Source organism: Antechinus flavipes, chromosome 2 (assembly GCF_016432865.1).
Source record: "Antechinus flavipes isolate AdamAnt ecotype Samford, QLD, Australia chromosome 2, AdamAnt_v2, whole genome shotgun sequence".
Classification (NCBI taxonomy): Eukaryota; Metazoa; Chordata; class Mammalia; order Dasyuromorphia; family Dasyuridae; genus Antechinus; species Antechinus flavipes.
In genome coordinates, this window is record NC_067399.1 from 61376129 (window position 1) to 61390516 (window position 14388).

At 53.3% G+C, this 14388-nt stretch overlaps 2 protein-coding genes and 1 long non-coding RNA gene across 6 annotated transcripts in view; 1 reads left to right on the forward strand and 2 right to left on the reverse strand.

Moving 5' to 3' along the window:
• The window catches only part of FHOD1 (formin homology 2 domain containing 1), a 37811-nt gene extending 33910 nt beyond the window's left edge, over nucleotides 1–3901 (forward strand). For both annotated transcript variants that reach the window (XM_051975026.1, XM_051975027.1), the window contains 8 exons: nucleotides 1529–1711; nucleotides 1956–2075; nucleotides 2156–2317; nucleotides 2396–2586; nucleotides 2673–2865; nucleotides 2949–3108; nucleotides 3183–3368; nucleotides 3593–3901. In XM_051975026.1, coding sequence (XP_051830986.1) covers nucleotides 1529–1711; nucleotides 1956–2075; nucleotides 2156–2317; nucleotides 2396–2586; nucleotides 2673–2865; nucleotides 2949–3108; nucleotides 3183–3368; nucleotides 3593–3675 — 1278 coding nt within the window. In that variant the 3' untranslated portion in view covers nucleotides 3676–3901. The remainder of the gene's footprint in view (nucleotides 1–1528; nucleotides 1712–1955; nucleotides 2076–2155; nucleotides 2318–2395; nucleotides 2587–2672; nucleotides 2866–2948; nucleotides 3109–3182; nucleotides 3369–3592) is intronic.
• Nucleotides 3902–4049: 148 nt separating this feature from the next.
• On the reverse strand, nucleotides 4050–8766 carry TMEM208 (transmembrane protein 208). Of its 3 annotated transcripts, none has more exons than XM_051975036.1 (6): nucleotides 7925–8766; nucleotides 5949–6044; nucleotides 5262–5321; nucleotides 5036–5172; nucleotides 4726–4810; nucleotides 4050–4405 (listed from the first exon to the last, which is right to left on the reverse strand). In XM_051975036.1, exons 1-6 carry the CDS (start codon nucleotides 8198–8200, stop codon nucleotides 4268–4270), a joined length of 792 nt encoding a protein of 263 aa, XP_051830996.1. In that variant the 5' UTR covers nucleotides 8201–8766; the 3' UTR covers nucleotides 4050–4267. The 3 variants fall into 3 exon arrangements, with proteins under 3 accessions (XP_051830996.1, XP_051830998.1, XP_051830997.1); XM_051975038.1 differs by lacking the exon at nucleotides 7925–8766 and adding an exon at nucleotides 7231–7694; XM_051975037.1 differs by lacking the exon at nucleotides 5949–6044 and having other exon boundaries at nucleotides 7925–8384.
• Nucleotides 8767–10677: 1911 nt separating this feature from the next.
• Nucleotides 10678–14243, reverse strand: LOC127547922 (uncharacterized). The gene is made up of 5 exons (XR_007950292.1): nucleotides 13826–14243; nucleotides 13574–13667; nucleotides 11694–11877; nucleotides 11294–11593; nucleotides 10678–10837 (listed from the first exon to the last, which is right to left on the reverse strand). It is a non-coding gene; the product is annotated as an uncharacterized LOC127547922 (long non-coding RNA).
• Between the last annotated feature and the right edge of the window lie 145 nt (nucleotides 14244–14388).

Sequence of the window (14388 nt, forward strand, 5' to 3'; positions counted from 1 at the left end):
CCAGGAGGGGACAGCAGGCTGGGCTGGAGACTTCCTGAGGTCAAATCCAGTCTCAGACACTTGCTCTCTGGGCCCGTCTGCCCCTTCTTTAATGTACCGTACAGGGCTACTGTGAGGATCAAATGATACATTGATAAATGTTCTGAAAGGGTTCAGCCTTCCCTCCCATACGGATACTACCATCACTGACTGGATCGCAGCCCACCGATGGCTTCTCATTCCGTGTGGCTCTTACCTGCGTCCCTCTCTACCTGGGATCCGCTTTAACATACCAGGGACGTTCCTCCAGATCTTCCAGCGTCCCCAGGATAGCCAGGGCACAAATAACTGTCTATCACTTATCCTGGGGACTTAGTCTGCCTCCTCCTTCCCTCTGGTCTCAAGTGTCTCCCTTTCCTGTGCCATCCCAAAGTGCTTGGATGTGGGTCCCTACTCAGACCAACCACGGACCTTTCCATCGCCTCTTGGGGGGATGTGCCTCTTTAATTCTTTGGAGGCGAGGCTCTTCTTATCTTATAGTCCTACAGCAGCCTATGGTTAAAAAAAGAACCACACATTTCAGCCCCCGGACTTCTCCCTGTTCTACTCCAAGCTCGGTTTCTCAAGCATCCGTACCCAAGGACTGGCTCTCTGGGCCGTCCATTTCTTTCTCTAGCACAGTCTGGCCATCGGATATTCTTCATCCACCTGGCTTTTCCCTAGTAGAGTTCAACCCGACCACACATTTGTGCTGCATTTAAGGGTTACAAAATGTGTTTCTAACCACAAACCCGGGAGGCAGGGAGTGCAAGGAATAGTAGTAGTTTTAGAAAACGTGGAGGAGAGGTCATTCTGTCCACACCTTTCCGTTTACAAGCAGGGAAACTGAGGAGGCTTAGAGAAAGGGCTGGACTTGAGAGCTCAGGACCCATTCAGACCCCTCTGGTTAGGACGGGTGTTTATGGCAAGCCCAAGGATCCCATGCCAGAACCCTTTAATCGGCTCTTGTGTGGCCAGTGCACATTTCTGGCCAACACTAACTGGCTGCCTTTGGTTTCTCACCTCTCCTCAGTTTCTTCATCTATAAAATGGGAGGGTGGGGTGATTTAGACCAGTGTCCTAATGCCCCTTTTGCTCCAGCGGTCTGTGACCATCTCTAGCTTTCTGTACTGTCCCTTAAGTTGTCCCACTCAACGAGGCGGAGGAAGTCCAGAAGCTGACACATTAATCAGCCCCCCTGGGGGGTTTCCAGGTTCCTACGGTCCCAGAACCACAGGGGAATAGCGAGGTGATCTTCTCACACCTTCCCCTCACCACCCTGGGGAACATTTGCACTTCATACGTTTTCAATACAGAACGTCTGAAACCATATGGAGAATTAGTCATGGAATCACACAGTAGAAGCCTACAGTTCCCCCCACTCAAAAAGGAACGGCAGCCCCCTCCCCAGAGGGACTTGGCGGCCCCCTGGGAGCTTCCTGGAACCCTCCAGCTGCAGGGAGGGGCACCCGAGGGCACAGACGAGCTGGGGGCTGCCGTGTATCCACAGAAATTGCTGACAATGGTGCCTACGGAGGAAGAACGGCAGAAGATCCAGGAGGCGCAGGCAGCCAACCCGGACATCCCCCTGGGCCCAGCCGAGAGCTTCCTGTTGACCCTTGCCTCCATTGGCGGCTTGGCGGCCCGGCTCCAGCTGTGGGCCTTTAAGCTGGATTATGAGACCATGGAACGGGTATGACTGAACCTGCTGGAGGAAGCGGGCCGGTTGGGAGGAGCTACCTCAGGGAGCCTCCTATTGGTGTTTTGAGGCAAGAGTAAACAAAGAAATGGTAACAGGATCAATTCTTTGCAGAAAGTTATCAGTAACAGTATCTTTTTAAATAATGTTGTTTGCAAGCTGGGGCAGAAGCTTCCCCTGTACCTCAGGATCAGAAAGTACGGGCGGAGTAACGGGGATTCCCTCTCCCACCCCGCAGGAGATTGCAGAGCCGCTGTTTGACCTGAAGCAGGGGATGGAACAGCTGGTCCAGAACCCCACGTTCCGCTGCATCCTGGCAACCCTCCTGGCGGTGGGCAATTTCCTCAACAACTCCCAGGTGAGGGCCTGGCAAGGGGCGGGGTGCCCGTGGGGAGGGGAGGGCGCGGAGCGCGGCGGCTGAGCCGGTGACCCTTGCAGAGCAGCGGATTTGAGCTGAGTTACCTGGAGAAGGTGTCCGAGGTGAAGGACACGGTGCGCAGGCAGTCCCTGCTCTATCATCTCTGCACCCTGGTGCTCCAGAGCCAGCCCGAGTCCTCCGACCTCTACTCGGAGATCCCCGCCCTCACTCGGTGCGCCAAGGTCAGCCGGGGGACTCCCGGGGGCGGGGGGAGGGGCGGGGGAGCCCCGGGCTGGCCTGGGACACCTCCCTGCTTGCAGGTGGACTTTGAGGTCCTGGCCGAGAACCTGGAGCAGCTGGAGCGGCGGAGCCGGGCGGCCGAGGAGCACCTGAGGAGCCTGAGCAAGCACGACCTGACGCCGGCCCTGCGCGCCCGCCTCACCCACTTTCTAAGCCAGTGTGCCCGGCGCATCGCCATGCTCAAAGTGGTGCACCGGCGCACGTGCAACAGGTGGGGCGGGCCGGAGGCGGCGTGGGGGCGGGGCCCGGGCCGGTGGGTGGGGGCGGGGCCCCGCCTCACGGCCCGCCCTCCCCCAGGTTCCGCGCCTTCCTGCTCTACTTGGGGTACCCGGCAGAAGCGGCCCGGGAGGTGCGCGTGATGCCCTTCTGCCAGACGCTTCACGAGTTCGCCCTGGAGTACCGCACGTGCCGGGAGCGAGTCCTCCAACAGCAGCGGAAGCGGGCCACCTACCGCGAGCGCAACAAGACCAGGGGGCGCATGATCACCGAGGTGAGCCTTCCCGAGGCCCTCCCAGCCCCGCCCCGGTGCCGGCCGGGCCCAGACAGCGCTGACCCTGCCCCTCTCCTGTCCAGACAGAGAAATTCTCTTCGGTGGCCGAGACCTCAGGGCTGCTGCCTGTGCCGGTGGCGGTGGGCAGCGGGCCGGGTCAGGGGGACAAGGACACCGACGTCACCATGCGGAGCCTGCTGACCAGCGGGTCCGAAGCCCCCACCCACAGTCGAAGGAGCCGAGGTAAGGGGTGGGAGCCGGGACTTTCAGACCTTGCTTCTCCCCCTCCCTTTCCTAACCCTCTGCCGTCTCCCCAGGCCTGGCCCCCAACAGTTCCTCAGCAGCGGCCCCGGCGGCCCCCCCAGAGGAGCTCCCAGGCTCCAGCTCTCCCCCTGACGCCTCAGATGAGATCATGGACAGACTGGTGCAGTCCGTGACCCGGAGCAGCCCTCGGGCCCTGGCTGCCCGGGAGCGAAAGCGCTCTCGGGGCAACAGGAAGTCCTGTAAGTAACAGCCCCGACTAAGAACGCCAGAGTATGGTAGACCAACTGCTCACTTTACAAAAAAGCCAACAGATACCCTCAAAGGGAAGGGACAGCGTTCCCCAGCTTCCAGTCCTTTTCACAATGCACTACCCTTGTTCCCACTCCCTTTGGGCCTGCAGGACCCTTACCCCCCCAGCCAACCATTACCCCCACGACCAACCAATGCTGTTTCCTCCCTGCAGTGAGAAGGACTCTGAAGGGCGGCCTTGGTGATGACCTGGTGCAGGCATTGGGACTGAGCAAAGGGCCTGGCCTGGAGGTGTGAGAGGGGGCAGTGCCTACTACCTCCCCCTCCAGGAGCCTCCCAGAGCATGGCTTCAACTCCAGGGGGGTGGAGGGGGCAGTGAGGGAGAAGAGGTGGAGAGTCTGGGGGCCCGGGGCCTGAACAGTATTACTTGTAAGTCTGTGTGTTGTGTGTGTGTGTGTGTGTCTGTGTGTGGTTGTGAGAGAGCCATTCCTAGCCTAGGAGAATAAAGGTATTCCTTAACCAATCAGCTGTGCTCATTCCTGCTGGAGGGCATTTGAGCTTCTGGGGAAGGACAAGGGAGCCTGGGGCATCAGCCTCTGGCCCTGCTGATCACTCAGTCTTGGCTGACGGGTGGGCTCTGGCAGGTGCCTCCCAGCGTCAACACAGATCCGTGCAGCTCCCAGCTTTGGCTTTTTATTATAACAAGCCAGCCCCCTTCCCCTGCCCACCCTGACCCAGTTTGTCCAGACGTCCAGGTTCCGCAGTCTCTCTCTGGAAGTCATGGGGCAGGACCCAGGTGGTGGATAGGTAGGGCCTGCCCAACCCGGGAGAGCCTCGCTCAGTCCTGCTCAGTTCGGTGGCTGTGGCCGGCCCTCCGCCACCGTGCTGGCTACAACCGCTTCATTTGTCGGCGTTCCTGCCGTCGCTGGCGCTTCTCATTGGGCTCAACAATGGAGTTGGCTGACTCAGCTGTGAGCCAGGGGCTCAAGATGTTTACCCACAGGAGGTAGAGTGCCCGGCCAGGAGCCTGGGAGAAAATGAAGCAGGGAAGGACTTAGGCAGATGGGATGCCCTGGGTTACTGACCAAGAAGGCAGAACTGAGCCATGAGGCACAATTGGGGCAGGGAGCCAGATTTCAGCTCAGTCCAAGAAAGCAGTCCCCCTGGGAGCTTCTGGAGCAGAAGCCCAGTGACTGCCTGCTAGGGCTGGGGCACAGGTGCAGGGGTCAGGAGAGAGGAACCAAAAGGCTTGTCTCTAGATTTTATAGAAGGGGTCCGAGCCCCCACCCTGGAGGAGCACTCAGCATCAGGCACTTCTGTCCCTTTCCGTCCCAGCATCCTACTTACCAAGAGCCAGAAGTACCACACATAGAGGGAGAAACAGCTGAGCACTTGGACAATGGCTGTTAACAGGATCACATCCTTCAGGTGCCTTGTGAGGGAAAGAACACGGTCAGAAGCAGAGGGGATGGAGGGTGCTCATGGGGACGCAGGACTGCCAGAGGCCAGGGAGGTCGCGCCCAGCTCTCCGCCCAACCCCTCGAGGGCAGCTGCGGATGGGTGTCCACACTGGGCTGCTCCCAGGCTTTCCCCCAGCCCCGGGAAAAAGTGAGCCGGCAGCAGGTCCCGCTCACCTGGGCTGGCCGGGGACACTCACTCTGCCATTCCCTGCTCCATGTTGAGGTCGATGCCACTGTCCGCCAGAGCGCCGTCATCTGAGAAGGCCGCCTTGGCCATGGAGCTCATGGAGCGGTAGCTGGCCCCATACACGACCAAGCTGAACACGAGGGCTGTCTGTGGGTTACACACAGGTTAGCCCCCTCGGGAGACGGGGGATTCAGTCTTGCTTGGGGCCTCTGCCAGGGAGGTGTCATGAAACTTACCCAGGCCCAAAAAGATGCTGTAGAATAGAAGATGACGAGCGTCACGAGGCTGTAAATTGCCTGGAATCAGAGACAAGGGCAGCAAATCAGGACAAGGGGCAGGATCCTCCATCATCCACCCTGCTCCTTGCTGGGTAACCTTCCTAGGCGGACAGACAGCCTCGGCAGAAACCAGTGGTCTCCCTCCCCTCTACTGGGAAGCATAAAAATGGGGGGGCTAAACTGGGGCACACAGGAAGCAGGGGGCCGTCTCTGAGAGTCTCTCCTGGTGAAGACACACTAATTTGGGCCCTGAGGCTGGGGAGGGAGCGTGGTCTGGAGGCCCAGGCTGCTCTAGCTGAGATGGCCCTGGTTTTCCCCAGCTGGGTTCTAATGAAGCCCAGGATCTACGGAATGAGTTCTCGGGGTGCTGCTCACAGCTTTGAGTCCCGACTTCTCTGAAATGCTCTCCAGATTCTGTACTAGAGTCTTCCAACTTCCAAGTGACCCCACGGGGCTCCTACTGCCTCCAACAGCCACAACAGGACCAGCTTCATCCCCTCCCAGGACTCGGGCTCCAGCAGAAACATGGTTCCCACCCAACCCACAACCCCAAGCTCCAAGGGGGAAAAGCCCCTTCCCGAAGAGGGTGGAGATCCCTCTATAACCCTGAGACCTCAGCATGCAGATGGGCTAGGAAGCACTCACAGTGGCACCCAGGATGATCCGAAAGTAGAACCTCAGGGTTTCCTTATTCTCTTCAAATATCTGCTTCTTTCCCTTCGTGCCCACCTTCCCTTTGGGCTACAGGCAAGTCAGCAAGAGTTGAAGACTTAGGAGATACTTCAGCAGGCCCCGCCCCGCCCCACCAAGCTCCCAGCCCCTTCCATGCCTTCCCCCTCCCTCAAAGTATCTGGTCTGATTCACTCCAAAAATCCATTGGGAAGCACCGGCTCGTCTTGGTCCTGATGTAACCCAGGACCCCTCCTGGTGGATGCTGGTGCTAGCGCCCGCTCTGAGATAGGCCCTGACCACCCCCCAGCACAGGGTCTGTCTAGGCACATAAGGGCATAGTCTGGGGGCTGGAAGGGCCGTCTCCCCTTACTCTGTGAATGAGGAATCCGGCCCCAAAGGGAAGAAGGGTCCAGAGTCACTCACAGCAGAGCCAGCTCTTGGGTGGATACCCCTAAAGCTGACCATGTCACTCCTCCCCTCCCCTCTGGGCTGGAGTCTAGCTCTTGGGCTTTCGGAGTCTCTTACAACCCGGTTCCAGCAGGCTTAGGGCACAACACTCTCCCGAGGCCTGTGCTCTGGCAGACAGGCCTGCTCCAGTGCCCGCCGTCTCCCACCTCGGAGCCCTTGCACAGCTCATTATCACGGGCATCCCTTCCCCCCCCCCCTCCCCCCGCCCCTGCTATAATTTGACCCCAGTGCTCTCCAAAGCAGGGCATCGTCTTTGATTTTTATCCTCAGCAGCTAGCGGTGCTCCCGACAGTTCCCCTGAGATCTGAACAGTGGGTGCAATGATCGTCTTCCTGCCTGCGGTTCTCAGCTGCCTCTGCTGACTACTGGACACCTCAGACAGGGTGCCCCGTCAGCACTCGGGAGACCAGCATGTGCCAAACTGAGCATCTCCCTGCCGAGCCCTCCCCCGCCTTCTTACGCTTGGGGTCCTCAAAGCCCAGGGGACATCCACAGTTCTCGCTACACTCAGCCCCCACATTCAACTTTACTTTCCCAGCTGCTCACAGATATGGCTCCTTTCCTTCCACCCTGGGGCGGGCCTTGCCTCAAATCTCTGCCCACTTTTGCCTATTCAAACCATCTGATCTTCCTAAAGTGAAGCCCTGATTATGTCACCTCCCTAATAAATAACTGCAGTGGCTTCCCATCACTTCTAGAATCAAATATGAAATCCTCTGCTTTGACATTTAGCCCCCTCCCGCCAGACCTGACCCCCGACCCCATCTCTCTGCAGGAAGCACCTTACCTGGCAGTCCCTGCAGCCTGGAGCATCTCCCTCCCGCCTCCACCTCCTAAAACCTCCCCTTCTGCAAGGACCTTTCCCAGCATTCCTTGGATTATTCATCGTCTCCGATTTATCCTGCACGCAGCCTGTCTGCACGTTGCTTTCTGCACCGTGCAAGCTCCCCGAGACCAGCGGCGGCCCAAGCCTCTTTCTGTATCCCGGGCGGCGAGCGCTCTACCACATAACGGGCACTTAGTGAACGCTTACTGACGCACTGATCCCGCCCTTCTCTGCGTCCCTTGGTTATCTGGCGGCGCCGCCACTTCCCTTTCGGCCTCCACTTGGTACTACCACACGCCCCGAGTTCCCTTTGGCCCTTCCTTTGGCACATCCCACTGCTCTGGCTCCCCTTGGGCTCCCGTTGGTACGTTCCGTAATGCCCCTTGTTCCCCCGGGCCCTCACTTCGGCACGTTCCGCTCGGCCCCTGGCTCCCCTCGCAGCCCCGCTTTAACCCGTTTCACTAGGCTCCCCACCTCGGCACGTCCCACAATCCCCCCTCTCCCGGACCCTTGGTATGTTCCGTTCCCCCCGCCCCAGGCTTTGGTAGATCCCGATCTCCCTCCGCGAGTCCGACCATTCCGACACCGGCATTCCTTTTGATTCTTCCCCGGATATCGGTCCCCGCCCTCCTCTCGTACGCCGTCTCGTCCTTACCGCCATGGTGTCACCGAGCCACCAGCTCCGGAGCGGAGAGGGAGACGAACGGCGGCGAAGGGCTCCAGGAAGCACCAACTCAGCAGAGAAAGCGCTCCGGGTTGGGAAAGGGGGAGGGAGGGTTAAGGGTCGGGTGTCAATGACATCAAGGCGGGCGACGGAAGTACGCTGTGCACTTCCTCCCAACGACTCCGCCCGGAGCCTCGACTGGACTACGACATCCAGCAGCCCGTGCGCGGCGGGCGGAGGCCGGGCTGGGGGAAGACTAGTGGCCATGGCCGAGTCGCTTCCCCCTGAGGTGAGAGTAGAGCTCACGTCCCCGGGCCTGAGGTCTCCCAGAAAACGTCCAGCCTACGCTTTAGTGTTCATATTAACGGTCAGGTCCTCAGCGGCCTCCAGCCCAATCTGCTTTCACACACCACACCCCACCCCCGCTCCGAAATGGCCCTCGTGGAAGGTGGAGGCAGCGCCGCGTGGGAGGACGGAAGAGCTGGGTTCAAATCCCATCTCGGGCACAGGCTAGACCGGCGCTTTTCCCCCGCCACAAGTCACTGCACCGCTCTGTGCCCCATTTTACTCGTTTCCCGTCCAACTCCAAACCATATATCTCCCTCTACAGGCCCCCTTCCCCCCAAAGGATCCCTACCACCTGTCCCTCCCCCACCTCCCGCCCCTTCCAGTTGCTTCATTCACCGGGACGGAGGTAACCCCTCCCCAACCTTGTTCCCAGGTCCGGCCGGATTCCGCGGGGGCGGTAGGGAGCCTATATAAAGAATCTCAAATCCCCAGAATCCCCTACCGCGCTGGTCTGCCAAACTGGTGTTTCTGGGTAACCTTACCTACCCTCTCTCTCCCCCTCTCTTCCCCTCCCCCACCCACCCACCCCCTCACCCCCCCCCCCCCCGCCATGATTTTCCAAAGCTCCGGCAGATTCGCGTGGGCAGCAGTCGGAGGTCCGGGTTCTAGAGAAACCTGATTGGCCATCGCTCGCTTTTTTGGAGCTGCTGTAAAAATGATCTCAGGAAGGGAGGTGGCGCCATTATTGTCCTCACTTTACAGAGGAGGAAACTGAGGCCCACCGGGGGAGGGGGGAGAGGCTGGCCCAGAGTCACGCAGCTAGTAAAAGTCCGAGGCAGGACGTGAACTTGGGTCCTCTGGACACTGCCCCCGCTGGACCGCCTAGCTGCCGAGAAGTAGCCTGTGTCCCCAGAACGTGGAGGTCAGAGCTAGAAGCGACTCTGTACGGCGCTTTTCAAGGAAAGGCTTTTTGTGGGATTCATGGAGCATTCGGTGCCCCAGGAATCTCGAGAAGGCCTCATGTCTCCCTGTAAAATCGGGAAAGGGCGGTTTGCAGGGAGCTGTGCCTTCGGGGAATAATTTACTTGGAGGAACGAATGGACCTGGCCAGTCACAGCCGGCTAGGTCAAAGCGGTGACTGGAACCCAGCTCCTGGCTCGGAGGCCAGCCCTCTGTCCACAGCTGTCCGAAGTACGGAAATAGAAATGCACGGTCATCGGGAGCCCGATTAGTGACTGTTGGGCTCCAGGAAGGCTGCCCCCTAGGCTTCAGACCGCCTTGGCAGCGATGCTGAGGCAGGAAGCAAACCGGGAATGGGATGTTAAGATTTAGAAAAGGATTTTTGGGATCCAGTTAAAGGTCACAAACGTTTATAAAGCATGCACAACGGGCCAGATCCTAGACTGGGCACTGGAAACCCAAAGATGTAAAAAGGGCATAGCCTTTCCCCTCAAGGACCTTCCACTGGCTGGGGGTAATTTGACAGGCTCATAGATGAATTCTGGTACAAAATAAAGTAGCTGCTACATTGCTTTTGGTCTTCTCTATCCTGTTTCCCCACTTCCTTTTCTCATTTCCCTATCAGATCTTCTACTTCCTTTGATATATTGTCTTCTCCCATTAGACTGTAAATTCCTTGAGAGCAGAGGCTGTCTTTGTTCTGTATTTGTGTCCCTGTGCATAGCATAGTTCCTGGCACACAATAGGCACATAATAATGCTTTTTGGATGAGTAAAGTGGCAAAGGAGAGATCTAGACAAAGAACTGAAAAAAAAAAAAAAATCCTGAGTAAAGAGATACTTTAAATCAGAGACAACAAGAACACACACACATACAGTATTTCAGGCAAAAGGAAAGCCCTTCATAAATGTCCTGAGAGAGGACAGGGCAAGAGCAAATAGAAATTAGCAAATCATTTTAGCCAGAAAAACACCTCCGCTAAATGTCTGCATTTTTTGTTTTTTTAAGAGTGTGTGTGTGTGTGTGTGTGTGTGTGTGTGTGTGTGTGTGTAACACAGAACACAAGCAGGATTGTGCATTAGGAAGATTATTTTGTGAGTTATGTGAAGGGTTGCCTAGAGTGAAGGGAAAATGAAGCAAAGAGACAGGGAATGAGGACTCAAGGAGAGTTTTGATGATGTTAGCAGCCTGGGGTGAAGCTGAAAAAACAGAATTCTTGAGCCTTGTCAGCTTGGAGTGAGAGAGTGAGAAAAGAGTCAAAGAGGACTATAACTTCAAGTCTGAGGGTTGGGGGAGGGGTGTGCCAGTATGGAGTGCTGGCGAGTCAGGAGTATGAGCAGGTGGAAGGGGAAAGATTGTTTTAGTTTTTCATCAGGGATAGCTGATGTGGGCTGGAGTCAGGACTATCGAACTCAGAAAAGGGGGGAAGGTGAAGCTATCAATCGGTAAAAAGCATCCCTGTAAATCACATATTTGCTCAGTTTTCAAATGTAATCTTCTCTAGGATTTATCGCATTTTTATTTGTTTCTGTTAATACTCCCCAGTTACATTTTAATCTGTTGTGGCCCGGGTAAATGGTGGTGATGTAAGAACAATGACAGCCCACTCCTTGCCCTTGCTCTCAGAGCTTCCTAAAAGGCCGGCTTTCATGGAACCTGCAAAGGGATGAGTACCTATGTTAGCCAGGAGGTGGTGCTGCCATTCGGCCACCAAACTAAGCGAGGCTCTTCAATGACCTCAGTTAACTTTCTCACAAGCTGCAGTACCCTGCTGCTCACCAGGGAGTGCTCAACCTACACACTCTCATCCAGCCACCACTACCCAACCCTCTCATACCCTCTGCTTCCCAGAATAGCTCCCACAGCCTACGGCACCCAGGACTCGGATGTAGACTGCTCTAATATTACCCAAAAAAGAAATAGCTCTGCTCTAGGGCCCTCCTCCTGCCATTAGGAAATCTACTTTCACTCTTCCAGCTTCATAAGACTTCAAGGATTGATTAAAGTCACTATAAAAATATTGTACTAGAGCAGGGAAAAAAATAATGAAACTATATCAAAACTATAAAAAAAAAAAAAGCTTCTTTGCCCTAGCTATTTCCATTTCCTCACCTCTTCCCATTTGGTGAGTGGAGAGGAAGAAGGAAGGCAACGGATTATTCATTTGGAACTTAGTTCTGATGGGAGATCTAGATCTAGGGGCTAGAACTGCCTCCTGTTCAGTTTTAGGTAGCCTTCAGTCAAGTTTAGTTTTGGTCCAGTTCGGTTTCCACTTCATACAATCCCATCCTGCTGATCTTTCACTGCCTCAGATCTCTGCCAAGACCTTCACAGTTTTCCAGGCTCTGTCCCAGCTTTTGCTATCTGCAGCTTGGGCTACTATACCTTCATCAAGAGTGTCTGATCTCAGCCCTAGGAAAGGAAAAGAATGTATTTGGTAAACCAATCATCTCTTTATAGGAAAAGGAAAAATAAACTGGGGGGATTTAGGGAATCCTTTGTGCCTACTTACAGCTGCTCCTTACTTTGTCAGGTAACTTCCCCACAAGTTGGTAGAACTATTAGGTAGAGCCATGTATATGCTGAGTTTGAAGTTCCCACTGGGCATCCTGATGGAAATTTTCAGCTGGTAGTTAGAAATGCCAGACTGGAGTTCCGGGGAGATATTAGAACTAGATAAATAGTTTGGGAGTTGTCTGCAAGAGAGTGATATTTAAGCTTTAAAACATTCTGGAGAGCATTCCAGTAGCCCCACCTTCCTCTGAAGTGTTGTTCAGTCAAGTCTAATTCTTCATTTGGGTTTTCCTTGGCAGAAATACTGAGGTTGTGTGCTATTTCCTTCTCCAGCTCTCTTAACAGATGAGGATACTGAGGCAAACAGTAAAATGACTCACCCAGGCTCATAAAGTAGTATTTGAGACCATATCTGAATTTGGGAAGATGTCTTTCTGATTCTTAAGCCCACAGCTCTTTATTATGCCACCTAGCTGACCCCTTCTGTTATAATCCATGACTTTGTCCTCAGCAAGGATATTTCTACTCTGTGATCCTGAAAAAGGCCCAGAGAAGAGGCAGGCTTAAATATGATCGCTAGCTCAAGTAAACAAATATTTGTAGATCATCTGCTATGTGCTGAAACTCAGAAAAGTGACAGATCCATAGGAATTAGAGTAAATAATAGATCATAGCATATTATAATTGGAAAGGACCTGAGAACACAAAATGTTAGAACTGGGAAGAATGTACAAATGTGGAATATTAGATATTAGAATTCTTAGATCTGTTTAAATGCTGAGTTGTTGGATCTGGAGAGAACCTTAGAAATCACTCCTAAAATTTATTATCTATCTGTATTCAAGATTGCCTTTTGCCAAAAGATTGAGTAACTTTACATTTCTCAATGATCTTAAACTTATCTCCTAAACAAAATCCCATCTTTTAAATACTATTATCCTGCCCTCTTTGTATAGTTGTAAGTTATGGATCCAAAAACTAAAAATGGGTATCAGAGGTAATGAGAGGCAGAAGATGGATAGGAGCAAGCTATAACCAATGCATTACAAATAAGGGACTGCAGAAGAGAACTGGAATGAAGTATGATCATCAAAGAAATGCATGTTTTAAAAAAAATGGAGGAATAACGAACTGATGGGCACTCTGGGGGCTCTACTACTTGCCATATTGGACAGGCTTCCTGTATTCTTGTGAGAAGACATAGACCAGAGCAACCAACATAAATGGGTTGCAGCCTACATTGTTGAAAGGAAAAAAACACATCTGTGAGGCCATAGGCTCTTTTGAGAATTTTACTATATGCAAAGAAGGCTATGTGCTAAGTGACAAAAATTCAGAGATGAAAAATAGCATAATCTTTACCCACAAGAAACTTCCCAATTAATGGGCCAGAGGAGAAGGCAGCAAAATTCATACCAGTAACTATAATAGAGTAGAATGTGATAAGAGAAAAGGAAGTATTTAAGCAAAATACTGTAAGAATTGTGGCAACCTTCTTTCCTATTTTACAGAGGAGGAAAATGAGTCCCATTTGTTGTTGTTTAGTTGTTCAGTCCTGTCTGACTCTTCTGGACCCTATTTGGGTTTTCCTTGGGAGAATTACTGGAGTGATTCACTATTTTCTTCTCTCCCATGTTTTATAGATGAGAAACTGAAGCAAATAGAGTTAATTGAGTGTGTGTGTGTGTGTGTGTGTGTGTGTGTGTGTGTGTGTGTGTGTGTGTAGAGATGTATATAGAGAGTTCAAGGAGAACTAGCACCTCTGGTGTGAAAGCTTGCTGGGCCCTTTTCAGAGCTACTCATTCACTTTTGGTGTCTACCTGGCATTCAACTCTCACTCGAGGTTCTAAGAAGCTGAAGCATGTGCAGTGACCATACCTTGGTAAACCATCTTGGCAGTTTGGCCAAATCAGGTTGAGGATAACTAATGTGTCCAAATCCATTGGTTAGTTAGGGGAGTAGTTTATCTGCTCTGGAAGAATGGACAGGAAAAAAAAAAAAACAATTGCTTCCAATAGCCATGAAGGTGTCAGGATCTGTGGAGCATTTAACATTTGATCAAACATCAAAGATGCCAAGGCCACCCATTGCATTTCAAGCCATCGACAGTCATCTTGACCTTTGTCTTACCAGTGAATTTCAGTGACTCTAGAAGAGAGCATGAGGCTGATGACTTTGGGCAACTCTGCCTCTTTTAAATCCAATTCAGGCACAAGTCGAGAAATTACCCCCTTGATGTCATTAGTCCTAGGAAAATACACACACACAAATATCACACACAAGCTTTCCTAGATCCATAAAGCTACTGAGCAGCAGAACGAGGACTAGTATCAGCATAATTAAAGAGTTGAGCAGAGACTTTGGGCAGATTTTAAAAGATAATGAAAAGTGGATGCCTTGTAGACATTTTAAATTCAGCAGGTCCCAAATTGAACACAGTATTTCCCCCCCTAAATCTTCCCCACTTCCTAACTTTTCCTGTACCTGTGGTGGCCCTGACATCCTCCGAGTCTTGAAACTCAGGTGTTATTCTCCACTTCTCATTCTATCTCCCCATATCTAGTCTGCCTCCAAATCCCTTCTGTTTTACTTTTGTGATTTTTCTCATCTATAATGGCTTCTCATCTCTGGTTCTGTCACAGCTGTGGTGCAGGCCCCCATCATCTCACACCTGGGCTGTTACTGTGGCCTAT

Bases quoted from the DNA above. Each gene is read 5' to 3' on its own strand.
- TMEM208 (XM_051975036.1), bottom strand. From the start codon at position 8,200: ATGGCCACTAGTCTTCCCCCAGCCCGGCCTCCGCCCGCCGCGCACGGG. The intron at 5,322-5,948 runs GTGAGTGCTTCC...CTCTGATTCCAG, and splicing joins GGATCATCCTGGGTGCCACT to GCAATTTACAGCCTCGTGAC. The intron at 5,173-5,261 runs GTAAGTTTCATG...TGTAACCCACAG, and splicing joins CAGCATCTTTTTGGGCCTGG to ACAGCCCTCGTGTTCAGCTT.